General features: G+C 49.4%; 1 protein-coding gene across 4 annotated transcripts in view; it reads left to right on the forward strand.

Annotated features, from left to right (window-relative positions):
- ATXN2L (ataxin 2 like) overlaps window positions 1-20079 on the forward strand; it is a 767539-nt gene that overhangs the window by 509378 nt on the left and 238082 nt on the right. For all 4 annotated transcript variants that reach the window (XM_085618994.1, XM_085618995.1, XM_085618996.1 and 1 more), the window contains one exon: window positions 10416-10542. In XM_085618994.1, the coding sequence (XP_085475120.1) occupies window positions 10416-10542 (127 nt within the window). The remainder of the gene's footprint in view (window positions 1-10415; window positions 10543-20079) is intronic.

The raw sequence follows: 20079 nt of genomic DNA on the forward strand, positions 1-20079 counted from the left end.
CAGGAGCCCAGGGCACAGCAAGGAAAGGTGCAAAAAAGGGGATGGGGGGGGGGGGTTACTGCAACAGAAACCCACTTTCTTACAAGGTTCCACTGGACTCTGCGCATACTATACCTCACTTTGGTATAGTATATACAGAGCCAGCTTCCTACAACTCCATATTAGGGAAGGTCTGTGCACCTGAATAAGTACACGCTGCCATCCCATTTAGTCAGTGTAAGAAACTGGCTCTATATATACTGCACCAAAGTGAGGTACAGTGTGTATAGAGTCCAAGGGTCTCCAGAGGTTAAAGTTAGATGGAACCTTACTCTCTAAAGTGGTAGCTTGGTGTGAGAAAGTGCCATGGTATGCCCCCACTTTTTGCTGAATTGCTGAATGTACTTTGACTGAGTGTACCCTGGACTCCTGCGAATCAGGTGCCCAGGGCCTATGTTCCTTCCCTAAAAACACAAAACACAAATTGGCAAACCCTGGCCACATGTCAGCCCCTGGTAAATGGTACCCTAGGTACCCAGGGCCTTGTGACCAGGGAAGGCCTCTAAGGGCTGCATCACTCATTGTGCCACCCTTAGAGGCCCTGTCCCCTTACACACACACACACACTGCCCTTGCAGGTTGGGTGTCTGGGTGCAAGACAAAACAAATTCGACATGGCACACATCCCTGTGTGCCATGCCCATCACCTACACTGCCATGGCATACATCAGCCACCCCTCTAGCTGGGTGCCCTATGCCACTGGTGTGGGCACTGGAGCAAGAGCCCTGTGCCCCTACAGTACCCAAGTCCATTCCTGGGCACTGTAAGTGCAGTGCTGCCATTTAAGAGTACATGGTGCTGAGAGCTCGTCAAACACGAACTCCACAGCACCATAAAGGCAGCACTGAAGACTGGGAAGTTTGATATCAAACTTTTCAGCACATTAAACCCACACTGATGCCAGTGTGGGATTTAATGTACCAAGCACCCCAGAGGGCATCTTAGAGATGCCCCCTAAAACCTAACCTGCAATCCACATCTGCTCTGAGGCTGCCACACAGCACACATGTTGCTGGACCCCTGGATAGGAGAGCCCCTGCTCTCCTGGGCTTGCAACAATGCACATCCTGGGCAAGGTGCTAAATCTCCTCCCCCAGGATGGGCAGGGGGAAGCTTCAAAGGCATGCTGCCTCCGTGAGCTTCCGCAGGCCACTGCAACCCCCCACTCTGGCAGGAAGCTTGGCCGGAAACCCCAAATAAGGACAGGGCATGTGCCAGCCTGCCAACCCCACCCCTCAGGTGGGAGAGGCGAGGTGAAGCACATCCCCGGGCTCTCGCCATCTTGAAGATGGGAAGCCCTACACAACCAGGACTAGGCTACTGCCCCCCTCCCACAGGAGAGGCAGGATAGGGGGTGTACCCACCCCAGGACAGGGACCCATTGGTCCCTGCCCTTCACCTACCTGTAACGCTCCTAAATCTAGTATGTAGGGGCACCCTGAACCTTCCTTTCCCAGATTCCAAGATACAAAGAAGAGCAAGAAGAAAGAAGACCTGCCCTGCAGCTGCTAAGAAGAGGAAGACACCAATTGCTTTGGCCCCAGCCACACCGGCCTGTCGACCCTCAAACCTGCTCCTGCTCCAACCCGGCATCTCTTGTGGCCAGCAACCTCGCAAACCCCGGAGGACCTGGTTACCTTTTGGCTCTAAGCCCCTGGGACTTCCATGAGTAGAGGCTCTACTCAAAACCTACTTCTAATACCTGTCAGCAGCCCGGAACCGCAAACCCAGCACACTCTGCACCAGCCAAGCCTGGCCGGTGCCGGAGTGAACAAAGACCACGAGGACGGCGACTGACCCCGAGTCCGGCACCCAAGGACCTCCCTCGACATTCCTGAAGAAGCCTGCAGCCTCAGAACAAGGTGCCCCCGCCTACCGCGATCAACAGAGTAAGATTTCCCGACACCAAAAGGCACACCTGCACGCGGCGCCCCGCGGCCCCCTGTGCCCAATCCCTGGGTGCCTACCTATCCTCCAACTACCCTACTTACCTCTCGAAGTGGTGGTGGCACCTGAAGAATCCTCGTCCCCAAGCTTGCAGTCTTTTTCTAAACCGGAGATTTCCCATTGAAATCAATTGAGCGCCCAAAGGCTCAAAAGCACCCTGCACCCAGCCGCCTGAGTGGCCCTGGCAGTGCAACCTCTACACCTACCTACTTCCCCACTTGCCCTGAGTAAGTGACCAGGAGCCCAGGTCCCACAGCCACGTGGCATGCTAGTCAGCAGCCACCAACCAAGGCCCCCCTATTCCTCATAGGATAACATTGGGCCTAACACTCTCTGCACCCGGCCGCCCTAGTGTCGCTGAGGGTGAACCAACTGTACCTAACTGACCCTGGGGGACCCCTGAGTCTATGCCCAGAACCTCAACTCTGCCAGTCGAGTACTTACCTTTAAACCAATAACTCTATTTTCTTCATAGGGTAACATTGACTGGCTTTTTCCTGAAATTTCTTCTAAGTGTGGACTTTTCAAATCTTAAAATATTCACCAAAAATCAGCCGAGTAACGAAAACACTCACCATGCTCTTAGGTGAGCTCCCAGTGCTGGATCTTGGTGCCCAGCACTGACTCTGAAAAATACTTACAACTGTACTTACCAGTAGCCCAATTTTCTCCCATAGGAAATCATTGACTGTTTTTCTGTGAAATTCCTTCCAAGTGTCAATTTCTGCAAACTTTAAATATTCCTTATAAATCGTATAACTTATGAAAACGTAATTGCTTACCTGTTTTGGATAAAGGTCCCAGTACTGAGTCTAAGTACCCAGTACTGGATTATAAAAGTAACGAGAACGTACTATACCTGTAACTTGAATTTTCTTCCATAGGGAATCATTGACTGTTTTCTATGAAATATTTTCTAAGTGTCAACTTTTAAAATAGCTAAATATTGTTTAAAAATCATCACAGTAATTAAGTCGACTTTCATCACTTGATTCTAAGTACTGACCCAGGACTGAATCTAGGATCCAGTCCTGGAATTCCAAAAGTAATCCTAAAAGTAATCTGTTGCAAATAAGTTGAAACTTCCATTGAGCTCAATGCATTATTGTTTAAAATAGTGTTGCCTATTGCAACCACTTGTAACTGTTTACAAAAGTCAATTGCATATTGCAAAAGTATTTATACAAAGCATCTCATTCTGAGAAAGTATATTTTAATGCCAATTGTTGGTTCTAAAATAAAACAAGTATATCTTTTTTTTAAATGTAAACCTTTGGCCTAGAGTTCAGTTATTGAGTGTGTGATACCATTTGCTGGCTGAGTGTGCACAACAAATGCTTTACACTGTCCTCTGATTCTGCCTTACTGCTCGACCAAGCTACCACTTTAGAGAGTAAGGTTATATCTAACTTTAGCCTCTACCAAACCCTTGGGGACTGTGGACTCTGTACACCCTGTACCTATTAGGGAACAGTATATACAGAGCCACTTTCTCACACTTGGTCGAGCAGTAAGGCAGTATCAGAGGACAGTGTTAAGCATTTGATGTACCCACTCAGTCAGCAAATGAATTCACACTAAGGAACTGAACTCTGGGCCAATTGGTTTTGTATAAAAACATACTGTTTATTTTTAGAACCAAGCTAGCCTGGAACAGGTATGTATTAAATACTTTTCAGTAATAAGTTACTGGATATAGAACTGTTAGAAAATGCAATAGGAATGGTACTTTGATTTACAGGGGAGCAGTAGTATGCAACATTTAGCAAATACAGTACATTGGAATGAATAGGCTTCTTCAATAAATTGCAGGTAAGTTACTTTTTGGATTACTGTGAGAAAGTGGGTTTCTGTTGCAGTAACCCCCCCTTTTTTTGCCTAATAGCTGATGCACTTTCCCTTGTTGTGCCCTGGGCTCCTGCCAATCAGGTGCCCAGGGCCTATGTTCCTTCCTTAAAACACACAAACTCCCAATTGGCAAACCCTGGCCACATGTCAGCCCCTGGTAAATGGTACCCTAGGTACCCAGGGCCTTGTGACCAGGGAAGGCCTCTAAGGGCTGCAGCACTCATTGTGCCACCCTTAGAGGCCCTGTACCCTTACACACACACACACTGCCTTTGCAGGCTGAGTGTCTGGGTGCAGGACAAAACAAAGAGTCGACATGGCACACATCTCTGTGTGCCATGCCCATTACCTATACTGCCAAGGCATATGTCAGCCACCCCTCTGGCTGGGTGCCTTATGCCTATGGTGTGGGCACAGGAGCAGGAGCCCTATGCCCCTACAGTACCCAGGTCCATTCCTGGGCACTGTAAGTACAGTGCTGCCTTTTACAAGTACATGGTGCTGAGAGCTCGTCAAACACGAACTCCACAGCACCATAAGGGCAACACTGAAGACTGGGAAGTTTGGTATCAAACTTCTCAGCACACTAAACCCACACTGATGCCAGTGTGGGATTTAATGTAATAAGCCCCCCAGAGGGCATCTTAGAGATGCCCCCTTACAGCTAACTTACAATCCACGTCTGCTCTGAGGCTGCCCAGGCTGCCACACAGCAGACACGTTGCTGGACCCCTGGGTGGGAGAGCCCCTGCTCTCCCGGGCCTGCAACAATGCACATCCTGGGTGAGGTGAGAAATCTCCTCCCCCAGGATGAGCAAAGGGAAGCTTCAAAGGCATGCCGCCAGTTGGAGTTTCCCCAGGCCACTGCAACCCCCCACTCTGGCAGGAAGCTTGGCCGGAAACCCCATACAAGGACAGGGGATGTGCCAGCCTGCCCACCCCACCCCTCAGGTGGGGGAGGCGAGGTGAAGCACATCTCCGGGCTCTCGCCATCTTGAAGATGGGAGGCCCTACCCTATCAGGATTAGGCCACTGCCCTCCTCCCACAGGAGAGAGGCAGGATAGGGGGTGTACCCACCCCAGGACAAGGACCCATTGGTCCCTGGCCTTCACCTACCTGTAACGCCCCTAAATCTAGTATTTAGGGGCCCCCTGAACCTTCCTTCCCCAGATTCCAGATAGAAAAACTACAAGAAGAGCAAGAAGAAAAAGAGACCTGCCCTGCAGCTGCTAAAAAGAGGAAGACACCAACTGCTTTGGCCCCAGCCCTACCGGCCTGTCGACCCTCGAACCTGCTCCTGCTCCAGCGCGGCATCTCTTGTGGCCAGCAACCTCAAAAACCCCGGAGGACCTGGCTACCTTTGACCTCTGATTCCCTGGGACTCCCATGAGTAGAGGCTCTACTCGAGAAACCTATTCCTAACTCCTGGCAGCAGCCCGGAACCGCGGACCCAACACACTCTGCACCAGCCAAGCCTGGCCAGTGCCGGAGTGGACAAAGACCCTGAGGACGACCCCACGGCGACTGTGACCCCGAGTCCGGCACCCAAGGACCCCCCTCGACATCCTGGACGAAGCCTGCAGCCTCAGAACCGAGTGCCACCCCAGCCGCGATCAACCAGAGGGTAAGATTCCCGACGTCAAAAGGCACCCCGGCGCCCTGCGGCCCCCTGTGCCGAATCCCGGGGTTACGCACCTAACCTACAACTACCCAACTTACCCCTCGAAGTGGTGGTGGCACCGGAAACATCCTCGTCCCCGAGCCTGCAGCCTTTTTCCAAACCGGAACATTCCCATTGACTTCCATTGAGCGCCCGAAGGCTCAAAAGCACCCTGCACCCAGCCGCCCGAGTGGCCCTGGCAGTGCACTCTCTACACTAACTTACTTCCCCACTTGCCCTGAGTAAGTGACCAGGAGCCCAGCTCCCACAGACGCGTGGCTTGCCAGACAGCAGCCACCAACCAAGGCCCCCCCTATCCCTCATAGGATAACATTGGGCCTAACTCACTCTGCACCCGGCCGTCCTGAAACCGCTGAGGGTGAACTAACTGTACCTACCTGACACTGGGGGACCCCTGAGTCTATGCCCGGAATTTCAACTCTGCCAGTCGAGTACTTACCCTTAAACCGCTAACTTCATTTTCCTCATAGGGTAACATTGACTGGCTTTTTCTTGAAAAATCTTCTAAGTGTGAACTTTTCAAAACTGCAAATATTCACTAAAAATCAGCCAAGTGACAAAAACGAATTTACCCACCTGCTCTTAGGTGAGCTCCCAGTGCTGGATCTTGGTGCCCAGCCCTGACTCTGAAAAGTGTTCACAACTATACTTACTTCTAACTCATTTTTCTCCCATAGGAAACCATTGTCTGCTTTTCTGTGAAATTTCTTCTAAGTGTCTACTTTTGCAAATTTGAAATATTCTTTTAAAATCGTACCATTTCTGCAAACGAAATTACTTACCTGCTTTTGATAAGGACCCCAGTCCTGGGTCTAGGCACCCAGTCCTGGATTACTAAAGTAACGATAAAGTACTCTACCTGCAATTTGAATTTCTTGCCATAGAGATCCATTGAATGTTTTCTGTGAAATATTTTCTAAGTGCTAACTTTTGAAATAGCTAAATATTATTTAAAAATCATTACAGTTATTAAGTCGACTTTCATCACTTGATTCTGAATACTGACCCCAGGCTGGTTCTAGGATCCAGACCTGGAATTCCAAAAGTAATCTAAAAAGTAATTTATCACAAATAACCTGAATTTACCATTGAGCTCAATGCATTGTATGTTTAGGAAATAGGATTGTTTATTGCAACCAACTGTGACTGTTTACACAAATTTATTGCCTAAGACAAAAGTATTTATATTCAACCTCTCATTCTGAGAAAGTATATTTTTACCCCCTTTGTGGTTCTAAAAATAAAACAAGCATATATTTTATATATACAAATCATTGGCCTAGAGTTCAGTTATTGAGTGTGTGAAACCATTTGCTGACTGAGTGTGTACAATAAATGCTTTACACTGTCCTCTGGTACTGCCTTACTGCTCGACCAAGCTACCACTTTTTGAGAGTAAGGTCATACCTAACTTTGACCTCTATCAGCCTCTGGGGGACTGTGGACTCTGTACACCCTGTACCTATTAGGGAACAGTATATACAGAGCCACTTTCTCACAATTACTTTTTCTAACACAGTGCTGGATCCTAGATTCAGCACTGGGACATTTCCTGAAAACAGTTGAGAAAATGCGTTTTAGTTAGATGTACGATTTTTAAAGAATATTCTAGTATTTAAAAAGTTGACACTTAGAAACATTTTCATAGAGAACCACCAATGTTATCCTATGGAAGGAAATTCAATTCACAGGTAAGTTACTTTTACGTTACTTTTCCTACTCGGTGCTGGATACCTAGATTCAGCACTGGGACATTTGCTGAAAACAGTTGAGAAAATGCATTGTGGGTATTTGTGCGATTTTTAAAGAATATTCTTATTTTTCAAAAGTCAGCACTTAAAAACTTTTTGGGAGAAAAAGTGTCAATGTTATTCTATGAGGAAAAGCAGGTTATCGGTTTCGAGGTAAGTACTTTGTCTTTGGAGTTTGGGTCTGGGGTTAGACTCGGGGGTCTCCCAGGGTCAGTGATGCACTGTTGTACCCTCAGCAGCACTATGGCGGCCGGGTGCAGAATGTTGCGGCCCAATGTTATCCTATGGAGGATAGGGGGGCTCCGGTTGGTGGCTGCTGGCAAGCAGGCCACTGGGTTGTGGGAGCAAAGCTCCTAGAGTTTAGCTCAGTGCAAGTTGGGGACCAAAGTAGCACCAAAGGTGCACGCTCAGCGGCACTGGGGCGGCCGGGTGCAGAGTGCTGTTTTGTGGTCGGGTGCCCAGTTGATTTCAATGGAGATTCTCCGGGACAAAACCACTGCAGGCTCAGGGACGTGGATCTTCCAGGTGCGACCACCACTTCGAGGGGTAAGTTGGGATGTTGAGGATTGGTTAGGCACCGTTGATTTGGGCACACAAGGCCGTGGGGCATCTGGTGCAGGGGTGTCTTGGTACGTCGGATTTTCCTACCCACTGTGGTCGGGATTTTCTTAACCCGCCCTGGTCGCGGTAGGGGGGTCCTCTGGATTGAGGCTGCAGGCGTCGTCGGGAGGCTTGAGGCTGGTCAGGGGTCGCCGGATCTCATGTCCGGATCGCCGGGGGGACCTCCTCGTGGTGTTTTTCCGCTCGCGCCGGGTGGGCTGGATTCGCGATCCTGCCTGGCACCAGTAGCTGCAGTTTAAACATGTCCGGTGTTCACGGGGGAAACAGTCTGGAAAGTGAAGGCAGACAGGTCCTCCAGGGTTTGTGAGGTTGCAGGCTGCTGGACACGCCGGGATTTCGCAGGAGCAGGTTCGAGGGGAGATAGGGCTGCGGCCAAGTCAGTGGGCGTCGTCCTCTTGTTAGCTCTGCACGGCTGTTCATCCTTATCTTCTTTTCTTGTTGTTGCTGGATCTGAGGACGGATGGTTCAGGGTGCCCCTAAATACTACATTTAGGGGCGTTACAGGAAGGTAAAGGGCAGGGACCAATGGGTCCCTTCCATGGGGTGGGTACACCCCCTATTCTGCCACTCTGCAGTGGGAGGGGGGCAGGAGCCTGTCCCTGGTCGGCTGAGTCCCCTCCATCCTCAAGATTGCGGTGACTCGAGGTTGTGCTTCACCTTTCCTCCCCCACCTTTGGGGTGGAGTTGGCAGAGGTGAGCACACCTCTCTTCCTCACTTGTTTTTCCCGCCGGTTCTCCTGCCCAAAGTGGGAGGTAGAGCTAGTGGGGACCAGTTACTGAAAGCAGCAAATGGTCTGGAGAGGCTCACAAAGGCTGCATGCCTTTGAAGCTTCTCCTTCGTGAACCCTGCCCATCCTGGGGGAGGAGGCTTGGCACCTCGTCCCAGGATGTGCATTGTTTCAGGCCCCTGAGAGCAGCAAGCTCTCGTCCCAGGGTCCAGAAACATGTCTGGTGGTGGCCGCTTAAGCAGCCACTCAGTCAGGTCACTAGGAGTTGGTCGAATTTCAGGGGGCATCTCTAGGATGCCCTCTGTTGTGCATTTTACATTAAATCCCACACTGTCACCAGTGTGGGTTTAATGTGCTGAGAAGTTTGATACCAAACTTTCCAGTCTTCAGTGTAGCCATTATGATGCTGTGGAGTTCATATGACAAACTCCCAGCACCATATACTCTTAATGGCAGCACTGCACTTACAGTGCCCAGGAATGGACTTGGGCACTGTAGGGGTACAGGACTCGTGCACCTGTACCCTCACCACTGGCATAGGGCACCCAGCTAAAGGGGTGACTGATGTATGTCAGGGCAGTGGTTTCTGGGCATGGCACACAGGGATGTGTGTCATGTCGACTCTTCACTTTGTTTTGCACCAAGGCACTCAGTCTGCAAAGGCAGTGTGTGAGTGTCAGGGTACAGAGCGTCTAAGGATGGCACAATAAGTGCTGCAGCCCTTAGAGGTCTTCCCTGGTCACAGTGCCCTGGGTACCTGTGGTACCATTTACCAGGGGCTGACCCGTGGCCAGAGATGTTAGTTTTGGGGAACGAACACAGGCCCTGGGAACCTGATTGGCAGGGACCGAGGGTACACCAAGAAAAAGTGCATCAGTAGGCTGGCAAAAAGTGGGGAGGGGGGTTACTGCAACAGAAACCCACTTTCCTACAGTCAGCAAAATAGCTTTTGTATTGGTAGAATTGTGCCAAAAGAGTCGACTTTTAGGATTGGTGAGCTCCTTGGAAGAAAATTACTCAGTCGTGTAGAAATTGTATAACTGTAGAGCTGAACAGCTTCATGGAGCCATGCAGGGAACTTTCATCCCATCACATGGTCATTTTGGGCTGTGATCATATGCCAGAGCTGCCTCAGTGAAATGTGTTGTAACATCTGGGTAATCTTTGGAACAATAGTCAATAGCACACTGACTTGAAATCCTGCATTGCCTTAACTATTGCTAGGTCTCCCGGTTTTATGGTATGTATTTTCTTAACATTTCAGTCTTTTATTTATCCATATTTATTTTTTAGCCATCTTATTGGTATTTATCCATATTTACTTTTTGTTTTCAGTATAAATGGAGTTGCAAAATGGAAATTTCCACATTTATTTAACTTTTGGACGGGCACTCATACGTAGATGCCTTTCACGTTTTAGAAAATTAAGCAGTCACATGGAACAAACAGTACACCCACAGGTGCCTATTAGCATAATACTACAAATAAATGTTAACAGATGATTGCATTTAGGGACATCTCATCCTGTGTTTTTAACTCCCCATGCTGTATCTACTCAGTTGTTGCCTGGAATTCTTCAAAGACCGCATGGAGAGTCTCTCACAAGAAGCACCATTTTCAGTATTTTTCCGCTTTTAAAATTAAATACAGAAAGAAAACGCATTGTTTTTGGTCTGTAAATATCCGTGAAGCAGAAAACTTGGAGCCTTAATTATTGAGTACACATAATTGTTACCTTGCATATATTCATGACTGATTGTACACAAATATTCTGAATTGTCTGTTTTTCTCTGTTCAGCCGGTATTTGCACCAATGCTTCAGAGTAACCCACGAATGCTCTCTGGGAGCCACCCACAAGCAATGGTGTCATCTACAGCACAACAGTATCCTCCTACAGATCAGCCTACGCCACAGACTCTCTATGGTGAGTTATTCCCCTAAATTATCTCTACTCCCCTCCTTTCACAATGGGAAGCCACGTTGAGTGTTCATTTTGAAACATCAGAGGTATCCGTTATGGTCATTGCTGTGCCCAGTACATTTATTATTGTTTATTACCTCATATTCTCCATCACAGGAGCTTAATTGATAGTCCTAAACATTTGTTACATTAGATAAATTTATATTCGGCCCAGTCCACTATTGGTGAAGTCTTGAAGTTTTGTCTGGGTCAAGTACCTTGTCCCCTTGAAAATCAAGGATTTCAACTTGGACCAGAATCGGATACTATTTGAGCTGTAATGTTACTGATGTATTTTTTGCTCTGTTTTACACTCTGTCTCTTCTAATAATTGTAAGGTTGATGTGCTGTGAGGAGTGTGGCCCGGTTGTAGTCTAGATAATTACATTTGCTCATTGACCATCATGTAATGTGAGCGTGTTAACTGAGGTTATTATTAGTATTGATTAGCCATTGTGACCAACCTGCTGGCGTTTTTTAATGGGCACTTATTTCTGCAAATTCCTCTACTTATGAGTATTGTCCTAGCATCAGACAAGATGCAGAAACATTTTCCCTAGCAGTTGTGTGCCAGGTAGGGCTACAAGGTCTTAGCTGTCACTGGCCTCCGAAAATGTGACAATTTTGTAAGACAGCCACTAATTGGATGCCATAAGTTCCTTTATCTCCTCATTGACGTGGGTCCAGAGCTACTGTCAGTGCTTCACTGATAACATTTCTTAGCTTTTGACACAGGATAGGTCCAACGTCTTCCAAAGAAATCAGTATTCACATCTGTAGAAAGCTGGCTCTGTATATACTATGCGAAAGTAAGTTATAGTGTGCACAGAGTCCACTGGATCCCTAGAGGCTTTACCGAGTTTAAAGTAGATAATACCTTACTCTATAGTGTGGTAGAGCAGTCAGGTTTATGAGAGGGCTGTGTTAATCATGTGTTGTACACACTCAGGCCAGAAATGATGACACACACTCAAAGACTGAATCCAAGGCCAATTGTTTTGTATAAAAGGTGATTACTTTATTTTAGAACCAAGAGGAACTCAGTTGCAAGTAAGTATCAATTTTAAGAATAGCAATACTTTTCAAATACGATAGGATTTTTGCTGTAAAGGCAATGGAAATACTTTACACTGCTACTGAAGATACTATTGAGATGACAGTCAAACAATAGCAAAACGTAGCAATTGTAAGCGATAGACATTGAGTCCCATAAGAATAAATGCAATCCCATTTTAGGAAAACAGTTATGCACATTTATAGGTAATTACTTGACCTACACATCCAGTCTTAGAGGTTTAGAAAAACACTGGGCAAGGGTCAGATCAAGGTAGGTACTGCACCACCAGCAACATTTGGACGGCTGGGTGCAGAGGTCACTGGGCCCAATGCTATTCAATGGAGACTGGAGGCACCCACAACAGGTGCGGTTTACAGGTAAGTACTGTAGGGAGCTGGGTTTCTTTTGCAGTATTCCCCCCCCCCCCCCCCCCATCCCAGACATGTTTTGCCAGATTTATGTACCTTGTACCCCCAGTTGGCACATCTCTGGCCTCATGTCTATCCCTTATCAAATGTTCCCTAGGTACCCAGGGCACTGTGATCTGGGAAGGCATCTAAGGGCTGCAGCACTTATTGTGCCACCCTTAGAGGCCCTGTACCTCTACACTTGCACACTGCCTTTGCAGGCTGCGTGTCTTGGTGCAGAACAAAGTGACGAGTCGACATGGCACATATCCCTGTGTGCCATGCCTACAACCCAATGCCCTGGCATAGGTCAGCCACCCCTCTGATTGGGTGCACTATACCAATGGTGAGGGTACAGGTGCATTAACCCCTTCAGTGTCTAGAGCCAGGGGTCGCCAACTTTTTCTGTACTGAGAGCTATGTATGTTTGTAAGAAAGTGGCTCTGTATATACTGTCCCCAAATAGGTACAGTGTGTACAGAGTCCACAGTTTCCAGAGGTTTAGCAGAGGCTAAAGTTAGACATAACCTTACTCTCTAAAGTGGTAGCTTGGTCGAGCAGTAAGGCAGTATCGGAGGACAGTGTAAAGCATTTGTTGTACACACTCAGTCAGCAAATGGTTTCACACACTCAATAACTGAACTCTAGGCCAATGGTTTGTATATAAAAATATATAGTTTTATTTTAGAACCAATGTGAGAAGTTGGCCTGATGTATGATGTCACTAGTTATAGTGTACACCTTATATCAGTCCAAATACCCTTATGGTGATTGGTTGTAAAGTCAACCTTATAGACCAGCTATCCTAGTGGTAGCATGGACAAGAGCAGTCTTAGGCTAAACTCTGAATGGCATGTGAAGCCAGCTGTGATACCATATATAATCCCTTGAATACCAAATGAAAGGACACCACAACAGATATATATAAAATAAAGTGTATTTATTCTAGTCAAACCCTCAGCACTCTTTATGAGATTAGAGGTAAGTACAACACAGTCTTATTAATGCATACAGTAAGTCACACAGGTAAGTAATACAGTTAGGCCCTAGGGGCCACGCAAACCATATACTAAGTAAGTGGTATAAGAACCACTGTCACGGAAATAGAATAGGCCTAGGCCTAGGGAATCGCTGGGGCTACACTACACTAGCGTTAGTTAGGAAGTGGGAGGCCCACGGGATTCGTGTGCAGAGTGGAAACACTCACGCGTAATGCGTAAAAGTCAATAGCAATAGTACAGTTTAGAAAACGGTAGATTTAGGACACTTCCGGAGTAGCTAGGAAGTTGAGACTTGAAAACTAGACACTAGGATAGTCACTATCCTGATGAGCACCGGAGTACCCAAGTTACCTAGCCCACAGGCTGCGGGTGAATAGGGGTGAAGATGCGTCGTTTTCGTCGTCGACTCCTATGGATGCCTGAAGAAAGATGCTGACAGGCAGTCAGTGAAGAGTGTCCGGTGGATCCCAAGGCTGGGATCAAGAAGAGAAGAAACCTGCAAGCAGAAGGGACAGAGTCAAGGTCACTGGCCAGTGACCACGTGGAACCAGGAAGGAACCAGACGATGTCGTGAAGTGTTGCAGGTGAAGGTGAAGCTTGTCGCTGCAGCCAGGAGGACCAGGAAGCGTCGAGGGCGACCAGGACCAGGAGGCGAGCTGTCCCACGAAGGCTCTTGCTGTCGGCGGCGTCGAAGTTGGACTAGGACTCACCAAGCCTTGGCAAGCGGAACCCACGAAGAACGAAGGACTTGCTTCTGGTGCAGACCAGGAAGGTCTGGGGTGCTTCTTCTTTGCAGAGAATCGGGAGCCAGCCTGGAGGAGCCAAACCAGCGCAGAAGATTTCAGGGTGCGTCGTCACAGAGGCCACTAGCCAGCGGGCAAGCAACCGGACAGACGCGGCAAGCAGGAAAATGCTGAAGGGCCCCACGCAGGACTCGTGGAGTGTGGGGGGCTGATCTTCGGTGCAAATGGTGCTTGGGGTTGGGGCTTCTCAATCCCCGGTGCACAACTTCGAGGGTACCTCAGAAGCTGCGCTGTAAGTTACTAGCCACTTTTCCCAGGTAGCCGGTCCCACGTCGCTCGTCGCCTCCACGGATCTCAGCTCTGCTGTAGATGTGGATGAGGGTCGGAGAAGTCTGGAAGTCAAGGCTCTGGTCGGGCTCTGCAGTCGGTTCCTCGTAGAACGGTCGCAAAGCAAAGGGTAGTCTCTTGATGGTGCCTGTTTGCACAGGGTAGCCACTCCTTGGCTACAAGGGAGATTCTTCAGTCTTCTTCTTTCGTCGAATGTCGAAGGTCCAGAGTTTCTGTTCAGTTTTGCAGGTTCAGGATAATCTAAAGTCTTGAGGCCCAACTCCCACTCTTATACTAATCTGGGGGGCTGGGATACCTGCTAGGTCACGCCTTATGGGTGGGACCTGGGAGGGGGTGGTTACACCCACTTCCCTTTGTCCAGTTTCGCGCCAGAGCTGGGGCTGAAGTGCCCCAGCGCCGGTTTGAACTGGACTATGCAAGGAACACCTTGTGTGCCCCAGGCATGTCTCATTCCTTTCAGCCCACCCTGCCCCAATACACTAAAGGCTGTCTGGGGAGGTGCTAGCACCTCCCCAAGCAGGAAACCTATTGTCCAGGCCTCCCTGGCTGGGATCACTCCCAGCAGCAGGTCAGACTTGTGTCTGTGGCAGCAGCATCCATTTTGTGATGCTGAGGCTTTGGTCAGAGGTTACACAGCAAAGTAGGATTTTAACATGTCTCTCCCTCTAGAAGGGGGAATAATATCCTCATCACCAGAAATGGTATGGGGGTATTATTCCAAAGTGTTAGACACCTTACACGACATGTTTTGATACAGCCCAACCATAGTTACCATAACCGTTTAAGATTATAAGGCACTTTAAGAGTATATGGTAGGCTATATCATATAACAGCTATAAGGACATGGTTCCGAAAGCTGCAGACGGGCTCAGCTCATGCTAGAGCACCATCTCACATGTTACCAAGCACTCTGCCTCCAGGATTGTTAAGGCCTGCCATAGGAGTGACTGATAGGTACACATGTGTCTATATATAAGGGTAGATATAGGCATACTATAGCTAAGCAAGGGGTGATTACACGACCTTGCCCCAGCTGAGTGATCAGCCAGTTGTGTCTGATTGGAAGGCCAGACCAGGGGTGGCATAATACATGCTGCAGCCCCTGGGAGGCCTAGGGTACACCTATGCCCTGGGTACCTAGGGTACACTGTACAGGGGCCAATAAGGTGATCCTTACCAATTGTGTATGTACCTAGGGTACATGGAGTCCATTTTACAGAGAGAGCAGACAGCCTGAGACCCTGAATGGCAGGATCTCAGGCCAACTAAGTCGAAAAACCAGCTAGACACTAGGCAAAAAGTTGGGGGTAACCATAGTCAGATATCCACCTTCCTACAACCAACAATAGGTATCAAAATGTTCGAGGCATGTGGGCTGCTGAATTCATATCTGTGCATAGATTGCCGCCTAGTGTTGGGTCCGGATGTTTGCACGTTGTTGTCCTGGAAGAGTCTTCGAAGTATCCTGGGATAGGTGACTCCTCCCCTGGACTACAGTGTGCATGGGCATCCTCTCCATCCTCAGATGGTTTTTTTCCGCCATTGGGTTCGGATGTGCTATCTTGACTCAAGTTAGGAAAATCTTTTTTCAGGCCAAAAGGCCTTTAGTTCGCGTCGGTACTGTTCTCGATCGGTATCGATAGTATCTTTGTTAGTTTACTAACTTCCAGAACAAACTTTCGCATCTTACCCGACCGTCGATTCGACATCAACGATGGAATAGAGGACACCATTCAAGAGGTGTCCGGTATGCAATGCGAAATATCCCCACGTCGACGTCCATCCGGTGTGCAACAAATGCCTTTCACCGGATCACGACGAATCTACATGCATGGCCTGTGCCAGATTTCGATCCAAGAAGACTACGGAATCGACGAGCGGCGAGACTCGAGGCGCAGCAAGCGGCACCGGCCCCGGCCGACATCTTCAACGCCGAGACCGAAGATGTCGAAGAAGTGGAGAATCTACCCTCCAGTCCCGTTTCCGAACATGACTCCGGATCGGAAGACGTCGACGAAACACTCTTTCGCAGAGATGAAGACGACACCGAGGTAGGAGACTACAATGAGGCCTTAGGGGCCGAAGAGAGTAGCTCCGGTGACGAACAAGGCCTACCCGTTCAGACTGAAGAAAGCCCAGTGCAACAGTCTATGGCTCCGGTCGAGGGATCGCCTTAGGGCCTTACCCAAGACCTATCCCGCAGTTCTTCGGCCCCGCCCTCGGGCCCGGCCTCGGACATTCAGCTGCAGCCATTAATGCCCAAAACGGCTGGTTTCCCTTCTTCAAAACCGAAACCGAAAGCTGTATTGGTTCAATTGAAACCGAAACCGGCGCTGGTCGGATCGAGGCCCTCCACACCTTCGACGCCAGCAAAACACATCGGCACCGAGCGCACCAAACGAGACTTCGGTGCCGAACTCGTAGCGGCCGACGTCGGAGTTGACGTAAGGAAGAAGGCCTTCGGTACCACCAAACCTGCTCGGCTCCCGGCACCGACGCAATCGACTCCGACCCCAAAGGTCAAACAGCCTACTGCGTCTCACACCGCTTCCACTGCGACGCCAAAGCCACACTCATCGAAGAAGTCGACGGCCATTCCCGCCCCTCGACTCGATGACCCACCGGCGCCGAAAAAATCCACGACCGCCTCAACAGAACCGGTCGGTGCAAAAGACTCGAGGGCGCTCCAGACGCGACCCATTGCTGCGCAAAGCACCAAAAAGAAAGTGGTCCTCCAGGACACGTCGGGCTCCGAACCAATTAAAGCTCCAGCAGCCTCTTCGACACCAGCCAACATTACTTTTGGCCTGCCACCTTCCACGGCCCCGAAACTGTTCCAAATCAGGACACGGGTGACCCATACCACGATCACGCCTTCCGAACGCTCTGCGGAGACGTCTCCATCGCATCTTATCGACGCCGACACCGGCAGGATGATTATCCACAAACGGAAAATAACTTCGGAGCCGGCTTTGGACTCCTTCAGGATTCCACTTAAAAGAAAGCTGCCTGTGGCTTCAGAACCAGTTCTTTACGAACCTTTCCACTCACCCTACCAGGATCCACAATCCCTCTCTCCCACACACTCCGACACGGATGCGTTGGTGGACTACATGGGTGACCAAGTCCCCTACCCCGGAGACATGGACCCTGACGGCCAACAGGACCCTGTTCAAACTTGGGATGACCCTGTGGACCCAGGTGCACCTATGGATGCACAAGACCCGCAACTCTATGGAGCAAAAACATCTCCCACAGGGACACGGCAGCGTTCAACGCTCTAATTGAACGTGCTGCGGCCAATCATGGGGTGCAACTTCACTCGGACACCGTCGAGGACGAATTTCTTATGGATACTTTTGCATCCTCAGAAAGGAATATAAAAACTCTACCCATGTTGAAGGGTGTCCTCAAACCAGCAAAGGACATCTTCAAGGAACCCACCAGGGCAAGAGTGATAAACCCCAGGATAGACAAAAAATACAGATCAGCGCCTGGGGACCCTACTTACATCAGAGGCCAATTACCTCTGGATTCCATTGTCGTTGCGAATGCTCGCAAGAGGGCACACTCACAAACAGGTGACGCTCCTCCCCCGGACAAAGAGTCCAAGGTGTTAGAGACCTCTGGCAAACGGGTTGCCGCCCAGGCAGCCAACATATGGCGCATTGCCAATACTCAAGCACTCCTCGCTCGCTACGATAGAGCGCACTACGACACATTAGAGCAACTAATCCAACATCTCCCTGACCAATTCAGAGAAGGTGCAGAGATCCTCATCAGAGAGGGACAGCTCCTCACAAACGCATCCATCAAGTGCGCGCTGGATGCCGCAGACACAGCTGCCAGGGCCATAAACACTAGCGTCATGCTGCGACGACATGCCTGGTTACGAATCTCCGGATAAAAACATGAGGTGCAAAACAACATACTCAACCAGCCTGTCAACCCCGACTATTTATTCGGCCCGGAGGTTGACACCACCCTAGAGAAAATAAAGAAGGACACGGACACTGCAAAGTCCATGGGGGCTCTCCAGACTCAGTCCTTTCGGAGCGGCTCCTTTCGTTGCCCCGGAAATAGAGGCGCGGGTAGAGGACAGGGGTCACAGCAAACATACAATAAGGGCAATACACAAACCACCTACGATAAAAACACCCGGGGTGGATATCGTGGCTCCAGTACAAAGCGCAGAGGGCGCGGCTACGGCAACACCAGGTCCTCCCCCAAGAACAAGCAGTGACGCCCTCTCCCTTCCTCCCGACCACATAACACCTGTCGGGGAAGGCTACAAAGGTTCCTGTCCACGTGGAACTCCATCACCACGGACAGGTGGGTCAAAGATATTGTCAAATACGGTTACTGTCTAGAACTAACCTCCACTCCACCCACAATATCTCCAAAAAACCGTCCTATGTCCTCAGAGCACTTAACGCTCTTACAGCAGGAGGTACAAAGTATGCTTCTAAAAGGCGCAATAGAGGTCGTACCCGTCCACGAGCAAGGTACGGGGGTGTACTCCCTGTAGTTTTTTAATACCGAAAAAGGACGGGTCACTCAGACCTATATTAGACCTGAGACCACTAAACAGATACATTCTTTCCGAGCATTTTCACATGCTCACTCTACAGCAAGTCCTCCCGCTGCTCAAGCAGGGAGACTTTCTAGCCACACTGGACCTCAAGGATGCGTATTTCCACATACCCATTCACCCATCACACAAAAATACCTCAGGTTCACTGTTCAAGGGCAGCACTACCAATTCAAAGTCCTTCCCTTCGGCGTGACAACGGCACCAAGGGTGTTTACAAAGTGCCTAGCTACTGTGGCGGCACATCAACGGAGGCAGCACATACACGTCTACCCTTACCTGGACGACTGGCTCGTTCAAGCGAAGTCAGCCCAGCAATGTGCCAGCCACATGTCCCACACCATTCACCTCCTTCACAGTCTGGGGTTCTCACTAAATTACCCAAAATCCCATCTACAGCCCGCACACGTACAACAGTACCTAGGTGCGACTATAGACACTCTGGCGGCCACAGCTCAGCCAAATTTGGTGAGAATCAACAGCATGCAAATGCTGATCTCCAAGTTCAAACCACAACACTCCCTTCCCGCGCGAGTGTTCATGCAGTTGATAGGCATGATGGCCTCCTGCATCTTCATAGTCCCCCACGCAAGACTACATATGTGCCTGCTTCAGGAGTGCTTAGCACGTCAGTGGAATCAGGCTCAAGGACAGTTGAAAGACCTAGTGTTGGTGAGCGGTCGGGCATACAACTCTCTGCATTGGTGGAATCCACAAAACCTTTGCAAGGGCCGACCGTTCCAAGAGCCTGTCCCACAGATGATACTGACGGCGGACGCGTCTCTCCAGGGATGGGGAGCTCATGTACTCCATTACACAGTGCAGGGACTATGGACACAACAACAAAAGAAGATGCACATCAACCTTCTAGAGCTGATGGCAATCTTCCTCGCTATGAAAGCATTCAAAGTACACTTGTGCAACAAAGTCGTGTTGATCCGGACGGACAACATGACTGCCATGTACTACATACAGAAGCAGGGAGGAACACACTCTCCACAGTTGTCTCATCTGGCTCAGAGCATGTGGAAGTGGGCCATTCAAAGGAACATGTTCCTCATGGCAGAACACCTCCCCGGCAAGGACAACCAGATGGCGGATCTGCTCAGCAGACACAGCCACCAGATGCACGAGTGGGAGTTACACCCATCAGTACTCCAACCGTACTTCCAGCAGTGGGGTCATCCAGAGATGGACCTATTCGCGACAAGCGAAAACGCAAAATGCCAAAGCTTTGCCGCCAGGTTCCCACATCCGCAGTCGCAGGGCAATGCGATATGGATGAACTGGTCCGGCAGATTTGCGTACGCTTTTCCCCCAGCGCCACTGATACCGCTGGTGGCACGCAAACTGC

Source organism: Triturus cristatus, chromosome 7 (assembly GCF_964204655.1).
Source record: "Triturus cristatus chromosome 7, aTriCri1.1, whole genome shotgun sequence".
NCBI classification, from domain to species: domain Eukaryota; kingdom Metazoa; phylum Chordata; class Amphibia; order Caudata; family Salamandridae; genus Triturus; species Triturus cristatus.